This window comes from Chrysemys picta, chromosome 16 (genome assembly GCF_011386835.1).
Source record: "Chrysemys picta bellii isolate R12L10 chromosome 16, ASM1138683v2, whole genome shotgun sequence".
NCBI lineage: Eukaryota > Metazoa > Chordata > Testudines > Emydidae > Chrysemys > Chrysemys picta.
This window is the reverse complement of record NC_088806.1, coordinates 16,931,480-16,954,556: the sequence shown is the minus strand read 5'-3', so window position 1 is coordinate 16,954,556 and position 23,077 is coordinate 16,931,480. Positions and strand designations below refer to the sequence as shown.

At 50.9% G+C, this 23,077-nt stretch overlaps 1 protein-coding gene and 1 pseudogene across 18 annotated transcripts in view; both read right to left on the bottom strand.

Annotated features, from left to right (window-relative positions):
- Positions 1-23,077, bottom strand: part of ST3GAL4 (ST3 beta-galactoside alpha-2,3-sialyltransferase 4) — a 154,796-nt gene that overhangs the window by 91,433 nt on the left and 40,286 nt on the right. For 6 of the 18 annotated variants that reach the window (XM_042851962.2, XM_065570460.1, XM_042851963.2 and 3 more), the window contains exon 2: positions 19,246-19,293. In XM_042851962.2, coding sequence (XP_042707896.2) covers positions 19,246-19,293 — 48 coding nt within the window. The other 12 variants (XM_042851965.2, XM_065570459.1, XM_042851964.2 and 9 more) reach the window with 10 other exon arrangements.
- On the bottom strand, positions 14,151-17,058 carry LOC101931119 (sphingosine 1-phosphate receptor 3-like; annotated as a pseudogene).

The following is a 23,077-nucleotide window of genomic DNA, read 5'->3' as shown; positions in this document are numbered from 1 at the left end:
GTGCACGGGACACATCCCAGCCATCAAAGTCCCCATTTCCCACCCTTCACTTGGTATCATTGCTCATTTCAGACACAACCCACCCACAGAGCAGAGGGCACCTTCTCCTGTTATCTTCTATCCATTCCAGCCTCCCCCTGCCTGATCCAAATCCCCTCTCACATGTGCCGTATAAGCACCAGGCAGCCAGCGGCTGCGTTCAGGCTTAATGAAAATCAGGTATGTTTTCTTAGGGAAAGATCGATGCAGTCTCCTTCCCTAGCCAGTCTCAGAGCACACGCACCCCACCCCAGCCCTGCACGGAGCACCCTGACAGATTGCCCAGGACAGCTACTTCAAAAAAGGGGACGATCCTGGGAAAACCTGGACAGGCGGCACCGCTCTCCCCAGCTGGGTCGCTGCTGCTGCCCTATATACCCATCTTGCCAAAAATCTAACGTCCCACCAGCAAGGGGTTAAGTGCGGCAGACGGAGGGAGGGCCCCACTGCTCCACTCTCCAGCGGGAAAGGATTCAAGTTGACTCAATTGTTACACAACCCTGAGCAGGAGAAGCTGGGAACATCTGGAACGGCAAGGCAAGAGCGGCAGGTTTGAAGCCCACGAGGCGCTCCCCTGCGCATTTCTGAGGCCTCTCTGGGAATCCCAGCGGAAGGGCAGTTCGGGGAGCTGCAGCCAGCACACCTGGCTGTCCCTGGCTCGCTGCAGGGCAGGAGGAGGGGAATGCAGCCTTAGGCTGCTGGCCAGAGACACCAAGAATCCTGGACGGGGGGAAAGGGCTCTAAGAAAGAGGGCGACGGCCTGGCAGTGAGTGAAGGGCCACCGGCTTGCAACCCCGCTGAATGCAGAACCCCGCTGCTAACACAGCAGGCAACAGCTCAGTGAGTCTGCTCCCAATGGGGGCGCCTGTGTGCCCAATGCACCGCCGCCAGCCCCTCCTACCCTGCCCCCGTTTACCGTAGCCACCTTGCCAGCTCTTTGGGGCAGGGCCGTCTTTCGTTCCCCGAGTCCAGCGCCTAGCGCAATGGGAGGCTACCCTGACTGGGGCCTCCAGGCACAACTGGAAGTAACCCATAGCCCATACCATGGCCTCCTAGCTCTCTGTTCAGCTGCCTCCATAGGAAAGGCCAGCACCCGAAGGGTTAAGAGAAAAACAGCCTGGGCTTCTCTTGCTGAAAAGTTCTGAGAACCACAGAAGGGGGAGCCCTGAGGGCGGCTCATGCAGAAATCACCATTAATCCCTGTAAGCACAGGAGCACAGACAGTGAGATAGTAGTGCCAGGCTGGAAGCGAAATGGGAGTCTAGCAGGCAGAGGGATTCCCTCCCGACCCTCCCTGGCCCAGAGCGGCCAAGGTTAGAAGAACAACCAGCTCTGAGCGAGGCCACCTACCCCAGCCGAGACAGACGGGTCACTCGCTTGTTTGCCGGGTGGGGTCGGGAGACAGGATTCTGGTGTGGAAATGGAGCATTATTCAAAGTCTCCCATCAGGGAAGGAACTCAGGTGACCTTTCCCCTCCCTGACACCTACACGAGTCCAGCACTGATCTGGAGCCCGCCCGCCTTGCCCAGATTAATGACTGGTCCGCACGAGTGGTCTCACTCCCACGGGTAATGGACAAGCGCCCATATCAAAGACCCCCACAGCTGGCCCCTCAATGGCCATCTCGGCAGAGACTCCCCTGTCGCTGCTAGAACGCTGCCATCCGTGCTGCACCCATTCCATGCACAAAGCACTTCTGCTGCCAGGCTGCCACGCGCTCTGCTCCTCCTTCCCTTCCACCCCAGGGCCACGCCGCTCGGAGCACCACAGCCTCCCTGGGGTCAGTGGCACAGCGGGAACAGAACCCAGAGGGTCTGTCTGACTCCTCGTCACTGCCCGCAACCACCAGAACCTGCTCCAGGGGTCTGCAGCAATAGAACACGAGCACAGTTCGGTGGGCCTGAGGCTAGCGCTTCCTACTGCACACGGGCTCCCGGGCCATCCCCAGCAGTCACATGTGTGGCACCACAGTCAGTCCAGTCATCCCCACTAGCTCCATTTGCTGACATAGGCACTTTCCCACTGGCCCTCCAACACCTCTCTCCCCCTATGCCTGTTCCTGTGCCCAAGGCTGTCCCTACCGCCCACCGCACCTGACTGCTGCATATGGCATGTGGGACCTAGCATACAGAATCATCAGGCTGCGATCACCATGGGAGATCCCACAGGCCCAGCCGGTTCCCACCTTGTACAGGGCACCAAGAGCAACCAGACTGGTCTGAGGGTTGTGGATTCCTGCAGGCGCCTGAGACCAACCCGATCGGCTCCACCCCACTGTGAGAGCTTGGGAAGGTTGCCACATGGAGGGCAGGGCGGGAGCCTCCGTGCAGTGCTGATGGGTGTTAGCTCGGTGTGGGCTGGTGGGGCGAAGGTGCGGAATTTCTCTGGCCATCCACCCCAGCTGCAGCCCCCTCCATGCTCTTCCCGCTATGACTGGCTTCGCTCACCCTTACCCAGGAGCCTGAGCGGCTGCTGCCGCAGGGATTTCCAATCCAAAGAAACGGTCATCGTCTCACTCCTAATTCCTGCCATCTGTTGACTGGCTCAGACGCAGAATTCGGTCTTTGTTCCCACTCTGGAATCCCAGGAGCTGGGCTGCGCTGGACAGGCGGTTCCCTGAGCTCAGGAGATTAGTGCGTGTGGTTAATATCACATGCCACAGGCAGGGGAGGACTAAGACCTGGATCAGCTGATAGCAGGGGCCCCAAGCAAATGTGCTTCCAGCAGCAGCTTCTGCGCGGAGGGTTCTCTCGCAGCAGCTCCGTTCTGGTACATAAGCAGAGAGGGGTATGAGTCACAAAGGGCTGCCCTGTGACTAACTCTGTTCTTCCACTGAGCATTAGCTGCCCTGTCCAGCACAGCATCTCTCCCACTTGTAGGGATCAGGGTTGCCGCCAGGCAGTCATGACTTGACTAGGCAGTGGAGAGGGCACCGGACGGGGAGTAAGGAGATATATGTTCTATCCCTGCTCTGCCATTGACCTGCTGTGCGACTGCCTCTCTCTCCCACCTTTTCTCAGTGGAAGGGGCATGTCAAAGAGCTACCTTAACCCCTGCTCTGAGAGTTACCACAGATAATGCACAGGCGAGGGGAAGTGGCCCTAGGACACTGGACATGGTTTGGTGACCAGATGTTACATACAACTGTATGTTGCCCTCTCAAGGTATCACTTCCTGTTTGTTCACCATCCTCCGATGTACCCATTCAGGAGAGCAGGACTCCCAGGGAGTCTGCACACCTGCAAGGAGCAGGCAGAAGTTACTAGAATGATCGGAAGAGCCAAACTTTGACCTCTCGTTTTCCCCAGGTTTCTATGTGTAGCTATGCACGTCCTCCAAGAGACCCACAAAAACGCTTCCAGGATCTTTTCTAGAGTCAGCCCTTACGCGTGAGCCTACGAACTGCAGCACTAGTGCCCCCAGTCCCAACCACCTCACGAATGACCCAAAGCCAACGAGCCCTCGGCGCTGCCCAAGCCACATGTGGTCCTACAAACAACCCTGCATGGGCGAGGGGATAAACAGCAGCACAGAAACACTTCACCTTCAGAGATCAATAACTCATTAAAAGAGGGGACAAAAACCATCTCTAAAGAGAGATCCCTTGACACTGGGGCTCTGCACTCCCAGAGTCCATGCCCCGTTGGGAGCAAGCTTCCTAGCGAGCAAGAGGGGGCCAGCATCTGCCATTCGTGGGTTAATGTTTACAGATGCAGGAGGCCATGCGCCATTGACCACAAGCCAGCGGAAGCGCCACAGCAGCACAGCTCAGCCTGTACTAGTGGGTTTCTCACCAGGAGTCTTGGAACAGGCGACATCAAAGCGATAACAAAGGCTACTTGAGTCAAACAATATTTACTGGACTCTTTATTTGGATTTTCAACAGCTCAGACTGCAGCTCAGCATGACACAGACCACCCAGGGGGACGTCATGTGGAGCCTCAGACAACCCAGATCATCACTCCCCCGCCACCAACCACATGCAAACGGAAACCAGAACCGCACGCAGGCTAGAGGGTGCTGCAGACCAGCAGCAGGGAGACAATTTACAGACAATTAAGCCTCAACATCCTTCTGGAGTAATTCTCTGTGTTTACAGATGGGGAAACGGACTTGTAGGAAGGTCAAGGGACTTGCCCGAGGTCACACAGCAACTTAGACTGTAAGATCCTTGGAGAAAGAAGGAGCTATCTTTTTGTCTTGTGTTTGTATAGCACCCAGGATAATGGGGTCCTGGTCTAGAACAGGGCTCCTATGCACTATGAACATAAGTAGTAATAAACTCTGCAGCAAAGCAAGGAATACAAACAAGAATCCTGCTTCGGAGTCTAGTATGGTAGCTATTAGATCAGGGGTGGGCAAACTTTTTGGCCCGAGGGCCACATCTGGGTATGGAAATTGCATGGCGGGCCATGAATGCTCACAAAATTAGGGTGCAGGAGGGTGCTCCAGGCTGGGACCGAGGGGTTCAGAGGGCAGGAGAGGGAACAGGGCTGGGGCAGGGGGTTGGGACATGGGAGGGGGTCGGGACATGGGAGGGGGTCAAGGGTGCAGGCTCCTGGGCAGTGCTTACCTCAAGCAGCTTCCAGAAGCAGCAGCATGTCCCCCCTCCAGCTCCTACGCGGAGGCGTGGCCAGGCGGCTCTGCGCGCTGCCCTGTCCGCAGGCTCCGCCCCTGTAGCTTCCATTGGCCACGGTTCCCAGCCAATGGGAGCTGCGGGGGCAGCACTTGGGGTGGGGACAGAGTGCAGAGCCCCCAGGCTGTCCCTACGCATGGGAGCCGGAGAACGGACATGCCGCTGCTTCTGGGAGCCGCACGGAGTGGAACAAGCCCCTGTCCCCGCTCCCCAGCGAGAGCTCGAGGGCCAGATGAGGCCCCCGGGCCGTAGTTTGCCCACCCCTGTATTAATCCTTTTTATCTTTTCCCTGATCACTCTAGGATGGTTTAAAAACATTTCAAGAGATCTGTTAATATCACCCTAAAGAGTGCGAAAACCAAAATAATTTCTAGGTCCACATTGGAGTTCTCCCACACCAGCAGGGACCTGCAAAGTCTGGGTTGCAGGCACTGCAGGGGAATGCTTCTTAACTTCAGTACCTTCACTGGAACTTTAAAGAGACGAACACACAAATGATTCAGAGATACGGTTCTAGTTATCTGAGCGGGGGTAAAACAGAGGGATTGGTCAACAAATTAAAAATCTACGGAAACTCTTACTCGTGTACATGAGCATTCCTCATGTAGCCAATCAGCGCGATTACCCATGGCTCTCATTTAAACCAGCACTTAAGCATTCATCACAATCAATGGAATTTAAGCAAACGCTTACATTTTAAACTTAAGTGCCTTGCGGAATCAGGGCCCACTTGAATACGGATTTGCAGAACCGAGCCCTAGATATGGAGATAAATTTAACCCAAAAGTCCCTCTAGAGTGTTTCCTAATCACTGAAAGCAAGCATTGTTCAATCGGCAGTTCAGCTCTGGGTAGTTGCAAATTACCAGAAGGAGCAAGGAAGAGACAGTGCATTGCAGTGCATACACTAGAGAAAGAAAAAGAATGAACACTACTGCCAGTCATCAGCAATGTCACACTCGTAAATGGGCACTATCAGTATGATATACTGTAGGCTTAAAATTCAACCCATATTGCTATTGTTCTAATCTAGACAGGAAAGGAAGGTCCTTTAGATTCCAAAGGGTTCCCCCTGTCTTTAATTTAACTTTAATTTAAAAAAATTAGAACTCCATCCCGCTGTCAGAATTCTATACAAAAATGAAAGTTGTAGCAATCAAGTGATTAGAACCTGGGTTCCTTCTCTCCGGGCAGCAACATCTAATGCTTGAAACGGACAAATGAGCAGGGCTCGCTGGCTCTATTCCTGGCTCTGCCACTGCCTCACTGCAGCCTTGGGCCAGCAACTCAACCACCGTGCCTCAGTTTCCCCACCAATTAAAATAAGAACACCATTCATCTGCCAGCTGGAGAGCATTGAGAGATTTAATTACAGATTTACAAAGAGCTTTGAGACAGGTTTCAGAGTGGTAGCCATGTTAGTCTGTTTCAGCAAAAGGAAGGAGGAGTACTTGTGGCACCTTAGCGACTAACAAATTTATTTGAGCATAAGCTTTCATGGGCTACAGCCCACTTCATCAGATGCATGCAGTGGAAAATACAGTAACAAATTTATTTGCTAAAGCCCACAGCCCACCTTAATCAATTAGTCTCATTAGAGTTGGTATGGCAACACCCATTTTTTCATGTTCTCTGTATATATCGTCTTCCTACTGTATTTTTCACTGCATTCATCCGATGAAGTGGGCAGTAGCCCACGAAAGCTTATGCTCAAATAAATTTGTTAGTCTCTAAGGTGCCACAAGGACGCCTCGTTCAAACTGCTGTGAGATCCTCTAATAAAAAGGTGCTCTGGAAGTGCAATACGTTTTTTCCATCTGAATGCACAAGTTTGCCACATGGGAGACATTAGGATCATACTAAAAATAAAATATAATACAATTAAACAAGCTGAGAGGATAATCACATTAGAGACAGATCAAAAGCCTGGAAAATAAACATACAAGTAACAACTCTCAGAGATCAACAGGAACTTCCTGGAAGAAAGTCTGAATGGGATAAAGCATTGCACTAACAAGCGGTGCTTGCATCGTCCTGGTTAAGGCAGGATTATGGGATCTGGGCTCTCAGGAAGAGAGGCCGATTTTATAGCGTAGCGATTAATAGCAGTTTCTAGCACTGCAGCTATTCAGGGCTGCTGCTGCTGCCACCATAGCACTAGTAACAATCCAGGACTTGCTACAGAAGAGTGATATGGGTGTCCCTGTGGGGGTGCCACCCAGAAGAGTGATATGGGTGTCACACCTTAGCCTGATAGAAGCTCCAGGCAGGTGCACCGAAGGTACATGCGCTTACCCACAAAGGCAGAGATGGACTGTGGTTTGGTTTCTTCTCTCTGTTTCAAGGCAATTATTATCCAAGGAGGGAAAGCAGGAGCCCTCGAAAACAAACACGCATTAAGGACACTATGCTGGAAGCCCATGTACTCTGTACCTGAACGCACTCACTGAGCATGGGGAGAGCGCAGCCCAGGGAGCAGCGGGAGGCATTTGAAATTTGGAGGAGGGAAGAAGAGGGAACATCAGGGTTATTGCTCATCACCTGCCCAGAAGATTATTTTTGAGCATACCCAGGGCCGGTGCAACCCATTAGGCAACCTAGGCGGTCGCCTAGGGCACTAGCATTTGGGGGGGTGCCATTTCGGGTCCTTCGGCGGCAACCGGATCTTCGGCTGCCCCGGTCATCGTCAGCATTTAGACGGAGGGAGCTGGGGCAGGGGGGCGCGGGGAGGGCCGCCTGCAGCAAGTAAGGGAACTCCCTGTCCCAGCTTACCTCTGCTCCGCCTCCTCCCATGAGCCACCGCCCCGCTCTGCTTCTCTCCCTCCCAGGCTTGCGACGCCAAACAGCTGATTGGCGCCGCAAGCCTGGGAGGCGGGAGAAGTGGAGCGGTGACGGCATGCTCGGGGAGCAGGCAGAGCAGAGGTGAGCTGGGGCAGGGAGCTGCCAGGGGGGAGCATCTCAGGGCGGAGGGGGAGGGCTGCTGCAGGGGGGGTGCTGCCGCAGGGGGGGGGCGCCTTAGGGTGGGGGGGGCAGAGAGCTGCCACAGGGCTGGGGGGGGGGGGAAGGGGCGGGCGCAAGGTGGAAGTTTTGCCTAGGGCGCGAAACATCCTTGCACCCTCCCTGAGCACACCCAACAGCATGTTCAAGTGTGCCATGTAAGTAAACCATGTCTTCCTCTGGCCACTGATCCACACCATATGGTCAGAGCCTGCTACAGCTACCAGCTAATGCAGTTACTCTTTTAGCTCAAGTGCCAGCATGATGTTCCTGCCCAAGGACCCAGAGTTCAACCCTTGCTGACGACCGGTGACTGAACCATCACAGAATGAGGGCCCAAGCTCGCAAATAGGGTGTAATCACGCCGGAGCACACGCCCCTACGGCTAACAAGTAACACTGCCAGGGAGCAGCAGAAGGCTCTGTTGCTCATGCTGTGGACTTGCATAGCTTACCTGTATACGCATCCCCAGAGCCAAGTAGCGGAAGGCCAGGTCCACGGAGGAGTCACCACACTGGAAAGCTGGAACCCTGCTCCACTAGCACCAGTACGTGCATGAGACGGAGAATGAATAACTTCCCCCATCTCACTAACCTGCTTCCCAGCTCCTCTCACTGTACCTAGCAGTGCCCCACTGCCCACACACTGGAAGGGCCAGCCCATCCCTACCTCCCAATAGGAATTCCCCTCCCCTCCTCAGAGCTCCACAGCCATCCACCCTGGAATGCGTCCCCATCACTGAAGCAATGCTGCTCAGTTCTTTATCATGCAAGCGTTTCTCAGACCTCTCCCCTACTCACTGCCCTGGCTATGAACCTGTTTAACTAGAAGAGCCAGCAGGGGCACTTCAGTTTCTGCAAGGCAAGAAACTCAACCTCTGTGCCTGGGTTCCCCCATCAATTAAACTGGGAACACTACTCATCTACCACCTGGGGAGTGTTGAGAGCTTTAATTACACATTTGCAAAGTGCTTTGAGATCCTCTAATAAAAAGGTGCTATGGAATTGCTGTATGATTTTTCCCTCTGGATGCACAAGTCCGCCACATGGGAGACATTAGGAGATGTATAATAGCCCTGGCCTCATACAGTAATTTAAAAAAAAAACACAAGCTGAGAGGATAATTACATTAGAGACAGATCAAAGGCCTGGAAAATAAATTCACAGGTAACAACTCTCTGAAAGACCAATAGGGACTTCTTGGAAAGCCTCAATGGGATAAAGCATTTCATTAAGAAAGTGGACCATACACGGTGCCCCACACCCCTCCATCCAGACCTGGTGCTACCAGGGCTAATGGGACATTCTCTCTCTCTCACACACACAAGCACGCACACACACACACCCCGCAGACGATTTTCAAGGGCTCCAAAGTAGGGTGACCAGACAGCAAATGTGAAAAATCGGGATGGAGGTGGGGGGTAATAGGAACCTATATAAGAAAAAGACCCCAAAATCGGGACTGTCCCTATAAAATCGGGACATCTGGTCACCCTACTCCAAAGGGCCAAATATGTGCCAAGTTATCCAATGTTAAGCAGTGGAAGTGAAAATGACATAGTCCTGGCACAGTAACCACATTTTGCCTTTTTAAACTCAAACCCCAAGATTTTCCAGGGATCCGACTACCTGCTGGACTCCAGGAAGGTTGTTGGTTTTTTAAATAGCAACATCCAGGGCCCAAAAATACCCACTTGCCTCACAATAACGGGACCCTAGAATTGACCCTGCCTCCATTCCCCCATTATCTCCGCATAGACAACTCTGGTGTTCTGCTAAAAGATCATTCCAGTTGAAAACATCTGGATGTGCCAGGAACGTTGCATGGCATGCGGGCTGCCCAGGCATTTTCCAGATGCACCCAGTGCGTTCAGCAGCTGCAAAATAATTAATGTGAGACTGGGCGTACACTTGCTCAATAGGCGCTTCTTCCAAGGGGTGTGGACACCCACCACCACACACAGTCTCCTCTGCACAGCAAACGTCCTGAGTAGGCCAATCTTTCACTATCCCCAGTTCTCCATATCCCACCCAGGGGAAGCCGGAGAGATGGGTAAAGGCAGCTCCGAGTCAGTGAATGACAAACACCTCAATGGAAGGGAAAGGAGGAGAGAGATGTGAGACGCCCCTACAGCGGAGCGAAATTTTTCATCCAAAACCTTTTCCTTTCCCCGCCCCCTCCAAATTTTCCCTTCTTCATTTTTTTCAGACTGGCCAGCAAACTGAAAAATCCATTATTCGCGCCACTCTCCTCCTCTCTGCCCCACCAGCTGCGTTAAGACTCCCCCCTCCCCCCGAGACGATTCTAGCGCTGAGCTGCAGTTTTGCTTCAAGGCTGACATCAAACCCTGAGGAAACCAAGCCCAACTGAGGCTTTCTGCTCAGACGCTGCCAAGCCCTCCCTGTGCTGCTTCGGGGGGAGAATCACCACTGAGCCCTGCCACGCGGTGGCTCGGACCCACAGCCTGCCCGTCACAGCACTCAGAGAGCTGGCAAGCTACAATATGCCATCAAAAGAGCAAACCTCTCCCATGGAATCTCTCTGCGAGCTGAGCAAGAAGCGGGGCTCCCTGCTGGACTTCACTCGGCTGCCTGCCAAAGGGCAGAGCTCTCAAGCGCACAGCCAGCACAACCTGGGCTGCTGCCGGGCGCCCCCTCAGAGCTGGAGCTGACAGACCCACGACGTCTGCCTCCTGCCAGTGTTTAATTTGTGCCAAGGCTTGTCAGGCACCTCTGGGCTTGGCCATTCATAGCCCCAGCACCTCTGGGCTTGCTGCATCAGTTATGAATGTAAAAAAAATTGCTTGAGTCCCAGCACCTCTTTCATTACAAATTAAGCACTGCCTCCTACCCAAGTTAGACCCTGGGTTCTGGGTGACACGCCAGGCTCTTTAACGCCTTGTTCGCGAGGATCTTTCGTACCAGAGAAAAGGGAAAAGGCTACAGGATCCAGGGCAGCCAGAAAGAGCACCCTGAAAAGCAGGACACAGCACCCCATTTCCTCCGGGCTCCCTCCCACACACTCACACTCCAGCTAATCTGGCTCATTAAGCAATGAGTACCCTCGTTTACTGATGGCCTCACGCTACGGTGCCGCAAAAGGAATCTGTGACACCGCTGACATGGTTGGGCCATGATGCAGCCACGCCCTTGGAACAACTTATCCAGGGTTGGGATGGATTATCCATCACTGGCAACCGGTAAATCAAGTTTACATGTTTTTCCAAAGAGATCTGCTCTAGTTCAACAGGAATTCAGGGGAGTCCTCTGTGATACAGAGGGCCTACCAAATACACAGCTGTGAAAAACACAGCATGGACCATGAAATCTGGTGTCTCCGGTGAAATCTGGCTATTGTAAGGGGGTTGCAGTATTGACACCCTTACTTCTGCGCCGCTTCAGAGCTGGGCGGACGGAGAGCGGCGGCTGCTGGCCAGGTGCCCAGCTCTGAAGGCAGCACTGCCACCAGCAGCAGCACAGAAGTGAGGGTGGCAACACCGCGACCGCTCTACAATAGCCTTGCAACCCCCCCACGACCTCTTTTGGGGCTGGGATTCCCCATGGTTACAACACTGTGAAATTTCAGATTTAAATATTGGAAACCATGAAATTTAAGATTTTAAAAATCCTGTGACTATGAAATTGACCAAAATGGACCAGGAATTTGGTAGGGCCCTAGTTATACAGGGCCCTACCAAATATACATACATAAATATATATATATACACACAATCTGACCAGATGACGCTGATGGCCTTGGAATCTATGAAATTCCCACACATCCAGGTGCGTCATGATCCAAGCTTCCCATTTAGTCACAATTCTGCAATGCAGCAAGTGTCACAGCTGGGTGGTGGGCAGCCAGACCCAGAGTCCTCAGTCACAAGACAGGAGTCGGCTGAGTCAGGATAGGAGGGTCAGAATCACCAATCCGATGCCAGGTGTCAGGCCGGGTCAGGATGCCAGGAAATCAAGCCGTGGGAGCGGGAAGCACCAGGCGCACAGTCCAGAGCAGGGTGGAGCTCAAGTGTTCAGACCAGTTCCTGTGCTGATGGCTGGCCCAACTTAAGCCAGCAGCGGATCAGCTGCTCTGAGACTTCACCAATAGAACTGAAGGGGGGCTTCATGGGTCCTAGGTAGGCAAGCGTTAGCAGGCTGCCAGGTGGAGGGCTGGAGCGTGGCTGCTCCTGCAGACCCAGCTTCAAAACCTGTGGGTCAGGTCAGCGAGGGCGTCACCCCCAGCCAATGGCTCCAGCTCCTCTGCACACAGCCGCGTAGAACATTGCCATGCACCCGGGGGGAGGGGGGGGATTGGAGTTTGTTCTTCATCCACGTGAGGCCTAGGACAGCCCTCCCCATAGGAGGGCAGCTCTGGTATTGTGTGGGGTGGGGAGCTCCCTACTCTCCCCCCTGCACACCCAGGAGGCCCGTCTGCTCAGTGGCCTATTCCTCTCTTTGACAAGGGTCACTGGCAGGTCCCATCTACTCTCCAAGGTGTCGGGGACGAGCACTAACAAACATGACTGAGGCTGTCACGTAGATGGGCCCACAACAACGGACTGGGGACGGTGCTATTTTAAAAGGAACTCAGTGGAAGACCCTGGATCAGCCAGTGTCCTCCTGAAGAGGTTGGCGCTGGGACACCTTTCGGGCTTGGGATGTATGAGTCAGATATCAGCATTCCCTATCTCCCAACCACAGTCATGAACAGGATACTGGGCTAGATGGATCTTTGGTCTGACCCAGTCTAGCCGTTCTTGTGTTATCTATTAGAGACCAACAGCCAGGCCAATTCCTGCTGCCCTGTCTCAGAGCACAAATCAGCAGCTATGGATTCAGCAAAACCGCCAGCTCCACAGCTGCTTTCTAGCATAAAAATATCCTCAGAAGGGCTGTCGTTGTGGAAAGAGACCACCGCCGAGCTGCTGAGCAGTGACAGTTTGAAAGATGGAGCTCTTTTAAGACGACACAATGAGCGAGATTTTCAAGACCTGGCTGGAACAAATGGCAAAATACTTCAACCCAGGACAGGGACTTTTTTTCTTTTTCCTTTTTTTAAAAGTAGGTTTTTCTTCTTTTTTGAAAGTATCAGATCCCAGTTCTTGGGAAATGTTGGCCGATACTGAAGCTTTTGCACATGGTCTGACAAAAAGTTCTCCAGCCCTAGCATGTCATGAGGCATAAGAGTCACATCATTCTGATTACCTTCACGCCTGGATAGACATGATGGTGATGGAGACATTAGATACATAGGAGATCAGATCACGTTAAATAGCAGCTGAGATGAATAAAGATCCTTGCTGAGTCCTAAACTCCACTCTTGAGCCATGGAATTAATTCCAGCTTTGGCTCAAATCTCTGATAAATGCTCAGGCTGGTTCTGATTTTACCCAGACAGGTTTTCCCCCTCGACCTTGGCTGACATCTCCAGGAAGAGAGGAGACCCCAATGGCCTCCATGGAGATGAAATAGGATGTCTCTCACTGCACGATTCAGGCAGGAGAGAAATGACTATGAGGGAGAGGAGACAGTGTCTGCTTCATGCACAAACATCTTGGAAAAATCAGCCATGCTAGGGAAAAGTAAAAAGGTAACAGTTCAGCGGGCTTTCTGTGATCCATTGCCATTTGCAATATTTGTCAGAACTCGGCAGCTCTTTAAAGTATTTTACACAACTCCCACGAAGGATAGAGCACGGAACAAAAACACCCTCCCTCCTCAATCGGCATTCCGGAGCCAGATGGGAAGGTCTGAGGTTGCAACTGATCTAAAGACGAATGCTGGCTACTTAAAGAACCTCTCTGGATGTCTGTAAGAGGACCTGGTTGTCCCAAATGAGCATGAGGGGAAGAGATGGAACAAGAGTTAAGGACAGCAGAGCACGAATGCCTTGCAATGCTGCATGGAGAATTTCAGAGCAGATTGCAGGGATGGCACCGGTGGCTGGGGGTGGGATGGGGGCAATTTTAACAGGAATGGGGAGCACACTTTAATGTCACAGAAGGTTAATTCTAGTTACATCGCCCCCCACAAAGTGGCTGAATCATTAGCGTTTAAAAGTTCCTGCCCACAAGCTGTAATGCATGATCAAAAGATAGGCATGATCAAAAGCCTCAGAAGAGCCATTTTCTTTAGCCAATAGTTCCTTCGTAAACACTGTAATTAAGGGCTCAGGAGAAAGCCTGTGGAACACTACTGCGTTTTGAACAAGCCCGTTCCATTAAAGGCACATACATGGGAAATGCACACGTCAGATCTTCAGCCCTTTCTGGGCATCGCACAGAACCAGCCTATCACAGCAGAGCCATTTGGCTGCCTATGAAACGTTCAGAGCTGGGGACATCTGGAAGGCAGAAAACACTGGCGCGATTCTTTGCAAGCAACGCAATCAACAGGGTCAGCCGTCCCATGCAAAGCAAAAAGGTCTCCTTTGTTCTCATGTGGGTTAATCAGGAGCTTCTTGTTCAGGCGGCTTCCATCCTTAATCACAGGCTCATCTTCTTTTATACAGTGGCTGTGCCCATAGTTCAGGGCTATCACTTCAAAGGTCTGTTGGTCTCCCTCCCTAAGCAACAAAAACCTTCTGTTTAAGGGCATAGGAGGATGGGAACTGTTGCAGCCTTACGTTTTATATTATTTTTGTATTTTATACTTCCCTGAGTCGGTTCTCTTACAAAATTAAAGCCCAAACCAAAACGAGTTATGTGACAAATAGGTAGTCAAAGTTTCAAAAAAATTGGTTAACGTTTTTCCCTAGGATTGAAAAACTTCGTAATTGGATCCTAAAAAGCTGTAGACTATCTTCGACTGCAATCTGCAGTGGGCTGAATAGGCAAAAATCTGGGCATGCTTGTTCGTCTTCACTAGACAGCCACAAATAAGGCAAAAGAAAATCTGCCGCATTGCCTTGCTCGGATTCAATGCAGAATTAATGCTCACCAAGGTGATAAACCAGGCAGGCTTGCATAAATGGCACACTATTTTACTTTGCAGGCTACATCTAGGAGCAACAGAATAACAACGGAGACCAACAGGCAATGAATAAGCCAACTACAATCACAAATGTCCTAAGCAGTGCCATAGATCTCCGAGTTATTATGCTTAGTGACATTACGGTGATGGGACTTTACCAGTAAATATGTGCATAAATGCTAACAATTGTCACCAGAATGATTAGAAAGATACTGATGAAAAATGCAACATATTTCTTGGAATAAAGAGGCAACGCTGTTGAGCAGTCTGGTAAGTTGTTAGTACAGTTCCAGTTGAAGACTGGTAAGGTACCCAGGGAAACTGAGATAAACCTATAAGAAGGAAAAGCCTGTACTTTTTATTGGCACCTTAAGGCCTCCTTTTAATCATAGTCAAATACCTCTCGATGGCTCTGGCTAACAAACTAAACATGGCAGCTCCTAGCGCTACAAACAAACCGCCTTCCTTAATAAACTGGATTGTGTGCAACAGGATCAAGGTTTTCTTTCCATACCTCAGAAAGTTTACTTTGTAAACTATTCCAGTTAACAATTCACAAAGAGTTGGATCGCCAATAAAAAAGGCACATACGGGTTGTGAAATTTGTTATTTTTCCATAGGGCAATCAAAATCCTCAAGCTCTCTGGGACAATGAAACTACATGTAATCAAAAAGGGAACATTTGCTAAATCCACACGATCAGTTGCCTTTTCTCTCAGAACAAGTTTTCCTATATAATTATAATATAGCACTATTAGCACATAGGCCTTCATTTCCTTGAGGGGTAAAATTAGGTCCTTCCATCTTTAATCAACAGGTCTGTTTGAACAGCTCATCCTCTTTTACACAACAGCTGCCAGATACTTTCTTAACGAATGGTTTCGAGACAATGCTTCAAAAGTCCATTGGCCTCCCTTCCCAGGTAAGGAGCAACTTCTCTCTATGTTCAAGTAGAATAAGGTCGGGTAGTTGTCAAAAGGGGAGTAGCTTGCACCCTTCGGGTATGTCTTCACTACCCGCCAGATCGGCAGGTAGTAATCGATCTATCAGGGATCGATTTATTGTGTCTCATCTAGACATGATAAATTGATCCCCGAACACGCTCCCCGTCGACTCCGGAACTGCACCAGAGTGAGAGGCAGTAGCGGAGTCGACAGGGGAGCCGCGGCCGTCGATCCCGCGCCATGAGGACCCGAGATAAATCGATCTAAGATACTTCGACTTCAGCTACGGTATTCACATAGCTGAAGTTGCATATCTAAGATCGATCCCCCCCAGTGTAGACCAGCCCTTAGTTTTGTATTATACTTGTTGTTAGGTTACAGATTGTCAACAACAAAGGCATATGGCTGGCCTGTTCCTCTGACAAGGGTCCCTTGTGAATATAGGCAGTAGAGCATCTAGGCCAGCGACTCTCAACCTTTCCAGACAACTGTACCCCTTTCAGGAGGCTGATTTGTCTTGCATGCCCCTAAGTTTCACCTCACTTAAAAACTACTTGCTTACAAAATCTGACATAAAAATACAAAAGCGTCCCAGCACACTAGTACTGAAAAAGTACTTCCTTTCTCATATAACTATAAAATAAATCAATTGGCACATAAATATTGTACTTACGGCTTTAATCACAGTAACATCAGTAATTTCTTGTTACTTAATGTTGTAAAGCATCTCAGGTTACAGCTTATATAAAAGTAAAATGTAAAGTGTGATATAAAAACACAAATAATTCTTCAGGTCCCCTCGAATGTAATGAGAAACAAAACCAAAAACCAAACAAATGTAACTGTGCTTTTGGAGGGACAGCTACAAAATATCGCCAAACATGTAACCCCCCCCAATGTTTTTGTTAATCTTGTTGATCATTTCTGAAGCCCATTGTATGGGGGAAATAGTGGGGAAAAGTGTTTCTGGATGAGAAACGCGCTTGCCCATGACACCTAACAAAGAACGGCTACCTACAAACCTGTTTCACTGGGGAAAAAAAAAAAAGATTTCAGTCAGTTATCACTATTCCCCTAAAATCCAGGACAGTTCTCTGATCCCCATGTCCTGGTTTACATGTTAAACTTTTAAAAGTTTATTTCATATGATGGGAAAAACTTTGTGTTGAGCAAGAGAACATGACAAAAATGACAGTTTTAAACTGAGAAAAGAAAGTCAGGAAAGGAGGTGGACGGAACGGGGAGGGAGTGAACTTGGCACTGCCTCTGCAGCGGCTACAGCCTTGTCTCTGAACTTCAGCTGTCACAAAGCTGTGGATTTTGTCGTTTAAAATTTTTATTTTCTTTATTGCAAAAGCCATTAATTGTGGGTTCATACTGTGCCTTAAATATTAAAGCTTTCTTTACATTTAAAAGTAGAGCAGTCTTTGGTTGGGGTTTTTGTTTTTGTTTTTGTATTCTAGTCAATTCATTTAGGCAAAAAAAATCTAAAAAGCAAACAAAAACTTATCTTCGCATAAGTCCCCAACCCAAGAGCAATTCTATTGCAGCAGCAAATGTTAAAAGTTTTTCCACTGGCAGTTCTGCTGTAGCAAAAAGGTTTTTGATCTGAAGTTTAAGTAACACATATTCCGTAAATTTCAATCTCTAAGAAATTAAGAGCCACAAAGAATAGTTTCAGAGATGCTACAGGGAGGGGTGAGAGGAAGGATGACTCTGGGGTCAAGGCACTAGACTGGGACTCAGGAGATTTGGACTCAAACATCCAGCTTTGCAACTGACTTCATGTGTGACCTTGGGCAAGTCACTATCTCTCTGCATCTCAGTTCCCCATATGGAAACACTCTTTTCCCCAACACTTGAACTTGTGGTATAGTAAAATATGGACTGTCCTTGTGATGGAGAAGCTTTCACACCAAGTGAGTACATGCAAGAGAAGTGCCAAAAAGATGATAAATAGTTAGAAGTTTGGTGACCCTTTTTAGCATATGCAGAAGGGGAGGGCTCCCCAGCCAGCAAGCCAGAATCTTACCTGGATTCTTTGAATATTAACCTGATCCTGAATAAGTCATGTATGATGTAGTATGTTAAATGTTTTATTGTAACTTTGCCTTATTAGCAGCTGCCTTTTTTTATCTCCCTTGGCCTGGCTCCAACCATATCATCCCCACCCCTAACACCTCCCGACTTCCTTGGGCTCCTGGCCTGCAACACCTTACACAGCTCTGCCTCTCTCCTCCTCATCTCCTCCAAATGCCAGTTTCATCAGCTTCTCATGTGCTCTCCCACATTGACCCTCGCTCCCGGAACACCCGCCCTGAGCCCAGGGCCAGCTTTAGGCCGATTCGCCCGATTCCCAGGAATCGGGCCCCGTGCCTAAGAGGCCCCCATGCACTCACCCCGGCGGCGGTTGTCTTCAGGGGCCCTGCTCCCCTGGCCAGAGCGCCAGCCGGATCGCGGAAAGCTCCGCAGCCCCACTCTCCCGGCTGGAGCTCCGGCTGGAGCGCAGCAGCCCCACGGCCCCGCAACCCCGGCCGGACCATGGCTGTCCCACGGCCCCGCAACCCCGGCCGGACCACGGCTGTCCCACGGCCCCGCAACCCCGGCCGGACCACGGCCCCGCAACCCCAGTTGGCAATCGGAAGTGCAGCTCCAGGAATCGGGCCCCGCACTTGCTAAAGCTGACCCTGCCTCAGCCTTTCCACAAAGCCACCTTCAGATCTGTCCTCCAGATCCAACTCTGCATCAACATCTTTGAGAGATCGGTCCGTTCACGATGGTTCAGCTGAGGGCCAGGTGAGAAGAGCTGACACATGCCATTGATAATTGTTCTCACAAGAAAATCTATATACTTCTGTTACATTCAAAAATATACATTCAAAGAACACGATTAGGGTTGCAAAGTCAAGCCCTCAAAAGCTAGGAGTGATCAGAAGTGAGGCGGTCCATTACAGGTGTCTTTAATTACATGATAACAGACTATTTTTCCTCACGACACCTGCCTCATTCAGTGCACAGGATGGATCCGCCCCAGGGATGAACCAAGGTTGTGCAGTGAAGGAGAATATTGTCTATAGGCCCCTTGTCTCATTTGTTGCAGAAGTTGGAAGATGCGTAATGAATAAGGCGGGGGTGAGGGGAGAGAAAAGATGGTCTCTTGGCTAAAGGAAAGTGACTCTGCTGTAGAGATCCTGTGTGATGCTGCGCAAGTAACATGAACCAACGTTTTCACAGGCCACCGTTTGGTCCTCATCTGCTGGGGGCACAATGTGAGACGCCTGTGACCTGAGCTGCAGACGTGCTGGCCACTCAAAACTGTGGTAAATAGGAGCTCTGCTCTGACGCGCTATAAAACACTAAGGACTCGCTTCTCAGACTGGACACCCAAGTTAACAATGGACAATTTTGGCTTCAATGTCTGGGTTTCAGAGCCCATCTGTAAAATGCAGATAACACACCACTGCCCCTCTCAAGCCTATTGTGAAGATAGTTCTGTACAAACATTGAACTGGCTTCAATTCATTAAGGAGAGCGCCATGGAAAAGCCCATGAGGAAACTAATAATTCTGTATTCAAGGCAGGTTTAGATGGCAGACAGTAAATAATGCATGGGGCCACACAGTGAATGAGGAGGATAAAAAGAAATATAAATAGTTACCCAGTCAGTGAGCACTGTCCATCCTGTGCAGTGAAGGAGGCAGAGGACCTGTGGGGCAGAAAAACCAATATGAAATCATGTAATTAAAACCGCATCACAATGCACACACACAAGGGGGCCAAATTAAGGCAGTACAGCAACCTTTATTCTGATATGTGACTTTTCAGAGGTTGACTTTGCAACCTAAACATTCTTTTAACATCTTTTTATTACATACAAAAACTAAGCGAGACAGCCAAACTCTCTCTCTCAAAATTCAGCCCAAACCTCAGTGCTGCCTAGTGGACAGAGCCCTGGGTTTTAAGTCTGGGGATTTGCAGCTGTGCCACTGGCTTTCTGCCTGATCTTGTGCAAGTCTCGTTGTCACCCTGTGCCTCGGTTTCCCCATCTGTATTTCAGGGATAATGAGGTTTACTTCCTTTGTAAAGCCCTCTGAGATCCATGGATAAGAGCTAGTTATCATCATCATCATCATCATCATTAGAGAAGGTGTTGGATCAATGTATTCCACCCTGCTTAGGACTAAGGCCTGGTCAACATGACAAAATTAGATCAGTATAACTATATCATTCAGGGGTGTGAAAAATCCACACCCCTGAGTGATGCAGTTAAACCAATCTCACCCCACCCCCGTGTTGACAGCTCTAGAATTCTCCCGACGACCTAGCTACTGCCTCTCGGGGAGGTGGAGTACCTATGCCAACGGGAGAACCTCTCCCATTGGCATAGGTAGCTTCTTCAATGCAGCATTTGAAGTGTAGACAAGCCCTTAGTAGCTGAAGCACAAGACGAGGCAAAGTCATTTAGTCCCTGTACCTCACTCACTTGCTCATTTGTAAAATGGGGATAACACAAGCCTCCCATGGACAATTGTGAGGCTTGGGTCATTCATGTCTGTAGCCATTTTAAGATCTCATGAAGGTGCTATACATGACAGATACTTCTTGTTTCCCCCTCCTCCCCCAACTAGATCAAAAGCTTTACATGTCTGGGGTCTCTACATGCAGGAATCAGGTCAAAACCACGTCCGACATGAGCCCCTTAAATCAATGGAGCTACAAGCAGGGCTGAATTTAGCCCATGAAGTTTGAATTCTCCTTATACACACCGTGCCTGCACTTGGAGACGGAACAATGCAGCTGCTGCTTCTTGGGGGAGGGTGGGGGGTGGTTTAAAGCCTTTGTCTGCAGTGGGAAATGGGATCAGTCTACACTTAGCCACTCACAGCAGGTACAAGTGCTGCCCAGGGAAAGTCCTGGCTTATAGAGTCTTTCTAGGAACCCCCCACCATTTCATGGTCTGTGAGACCACGTGTCAAGCCGCCCTCTTTTAGGAGTGAGCAGCACCCACCTGCTCTGTATGGTGAAAAGAAGCTGGCTACATGTGCCACGGATATCGCCAGCCTTAAAATAACCCACCTGGATGCCTCAGCCTTTCCTGCTAGGGTAGGAAGCAGAAATATTGATATTTCACCAAATAGCCCCATCCCCTGTATTTCCAATCCACTTTTCACAGCAAAGGGGTTCAGGAAACACTACTTAACATTCCAACAGCTCCTTCCCTCCCCAGCATTCAAGGCAGCTCACAAACACGAGCTGGTTTAGTCCTACACACACCACTGCAAGTTAGTGCAGCACTATCAGCCTTGTTTTTTAAAATGGGGAATCTGGCCTAAGTCCCTTCACTTCTGTGCCTCAAAGTAACACAGGGAGCCAGGGAAAGGAATCCCAGTCTTCCATCTCTCCCCAGTCGTCTTCTCCCACTGCTGCATCATGCCCCCTTAAGGCTTGAATTCAGCAGCGTCTCCCTTGAGGGTCTCCAGTCAAAGCCGTATTCCGAGAACGCCAGCCTGCATTGCCATGACCCGGCAAGAACCACATGGGCTATCGCGCTGGTACTGAGCCGCTGGTCACCTGCAGAGTCGTGACCAGCAAGGAGTCTGTAGGGTAAAGTAATCCCAACCCTAGCCATCCAGGATTAAAATGCATGATGGGAGGCAGGTGAACTCTAGGGGAAGGAAGGGTGGGGGTGTTTGTGGCAAATGCTGCCGAGGATCTGAACCCCAAAGCATTTGAGAGGGACAGTCAGTCCCAAGAGAATTAGTGTTCACGGGGACAGACACTGAAGAAACATCAGCCTGACTATTAGCACCATTCAGCTCTGTTAAGTGAGACACACCCATCACAGAGCCTGGAGAGATGGCAGAGACCTATTTGGGCAGGCAGCCTGCCCCTTCTGGGCCAACATTGGATAGTTCTTTAGTGGACTGGGCATTTTCCAGGGTTTTTCCCAGCTAGGTTTTCAAGGCCCCAAAAGACAGGCCTTCCCCTCAGCAGCCGATGCCACGGGCTCAGACTGTCCCTGTACAGTCAGCGGGCAGGGAAAACCGCAATGAGGAACAAGCAGTGTGTGCTGAGGGACCCACTAGTGCCGTAATGGCGGAACCCTCCCTCTCCCCTGTCCCTCGGCACAGCAGGCAGGGGGACGGCGAGGGAGGACAAACAAAACCCAGAACATAACCACAGAACAGGAATAATGTGAAGCAACCGGTTTTATGCAGCAAGTGCCCAGAGGAGCAGTCACCCAGGAACTCCACTGCTCTGCAGACTCCCTCCCTCCTCCCCACAGAGGGGGGAGCAGGGCCTGGGCGTGTGGGACATACAAACGTCACCAAAGAGCAGCCGGGGTAGAGGGGGGGCCACGGATTGGCAATGGGCTACCAACTCCAACACAACCCAGCCGAGGACCGGCTTTGTTCAGCGCCTAGCACAAGGGCAGCTTGGTCCAGGGCTCAGGCTCCTACACTGCACTGATTACAAAGCCCTGGCTGGGATGATTTAGTTGGTGTTGGTCCTGCTTTGAGCAGGGGGTTGGACTAGAGACCTCCTGAGGTCTCTTCCAACCCGAATCTTCTATGATTCTATGTTGCAATACAGGTAACACACTTGATCTTAGCCACAGCAGGTCTCTGGCCTGAGACACAAATTAAGGGGGCTCAGGACACTGAAAGTACCAGAATTAGATATCCGGGTCAGGCCCATGGCCTCCAGACACATTAAAAAAACCACACAGGATAAATCAGCCATTATTGGCAGCTAGGGTAACCAGACAGCAAGTGTGAAAAATCGGGACAGGGGGTGGGGGGTAATAGGAGCCTATATAAGAAAAAGACCCAAAAATCGGGACTGTCCCTATAAAATCAGGACATCTGGTCTCCCTATTGGCAGCCCTGGCACAGAGCCAAGGGAGATACACAGAACTAGTGAATGTGGGGGCGGGCAGGCGTGACTGGCAACATCTGACTACAGCAACTGTCACCACCTGGTGCCTGAAGCCACTTCACAGCAACAGCTAAAATCTAGGATTACCATACGTCCGGATTTTCCTGGACATGTCTGGCTTTTTGGTCCTCAAATCCCCATCCAGGAGGAAATTCCAAAAGCCGGGCATGTCCGGGAAAATAGGGAGGGGTTGTGGGGCTTGGATCGGGGCTGGAGCCGGCCGGCGCCGCTCGGCCAGGGCCAGGCCGGAGCCGCTCGGCCGGAACCGGGGCCCGAGCGGAGCCGGGCCGGAGATGCTGGGACCGGGGCTGGGGGTGCTTGGCCGCCGGCCAGCGCCGCTCGGTCGGGGCCGGGCTGGAGCCGCTTGGCTGGAACCGGGGCCCAAGCCGAGCCGGGCCGGAGCCGCTGGGACCGGGGTTGGGGGTGCTCGGCCGCCGGCCAGCGCCGCTCAGCCGGGGTCGGTGCCCCGGGGCCCGAGACGAGCTGGAGTTACCGGGGCCGGAGCCACCGGGGCCAGGGCAGGCCACAGCCACTCGGCCAGAACCGGGGCC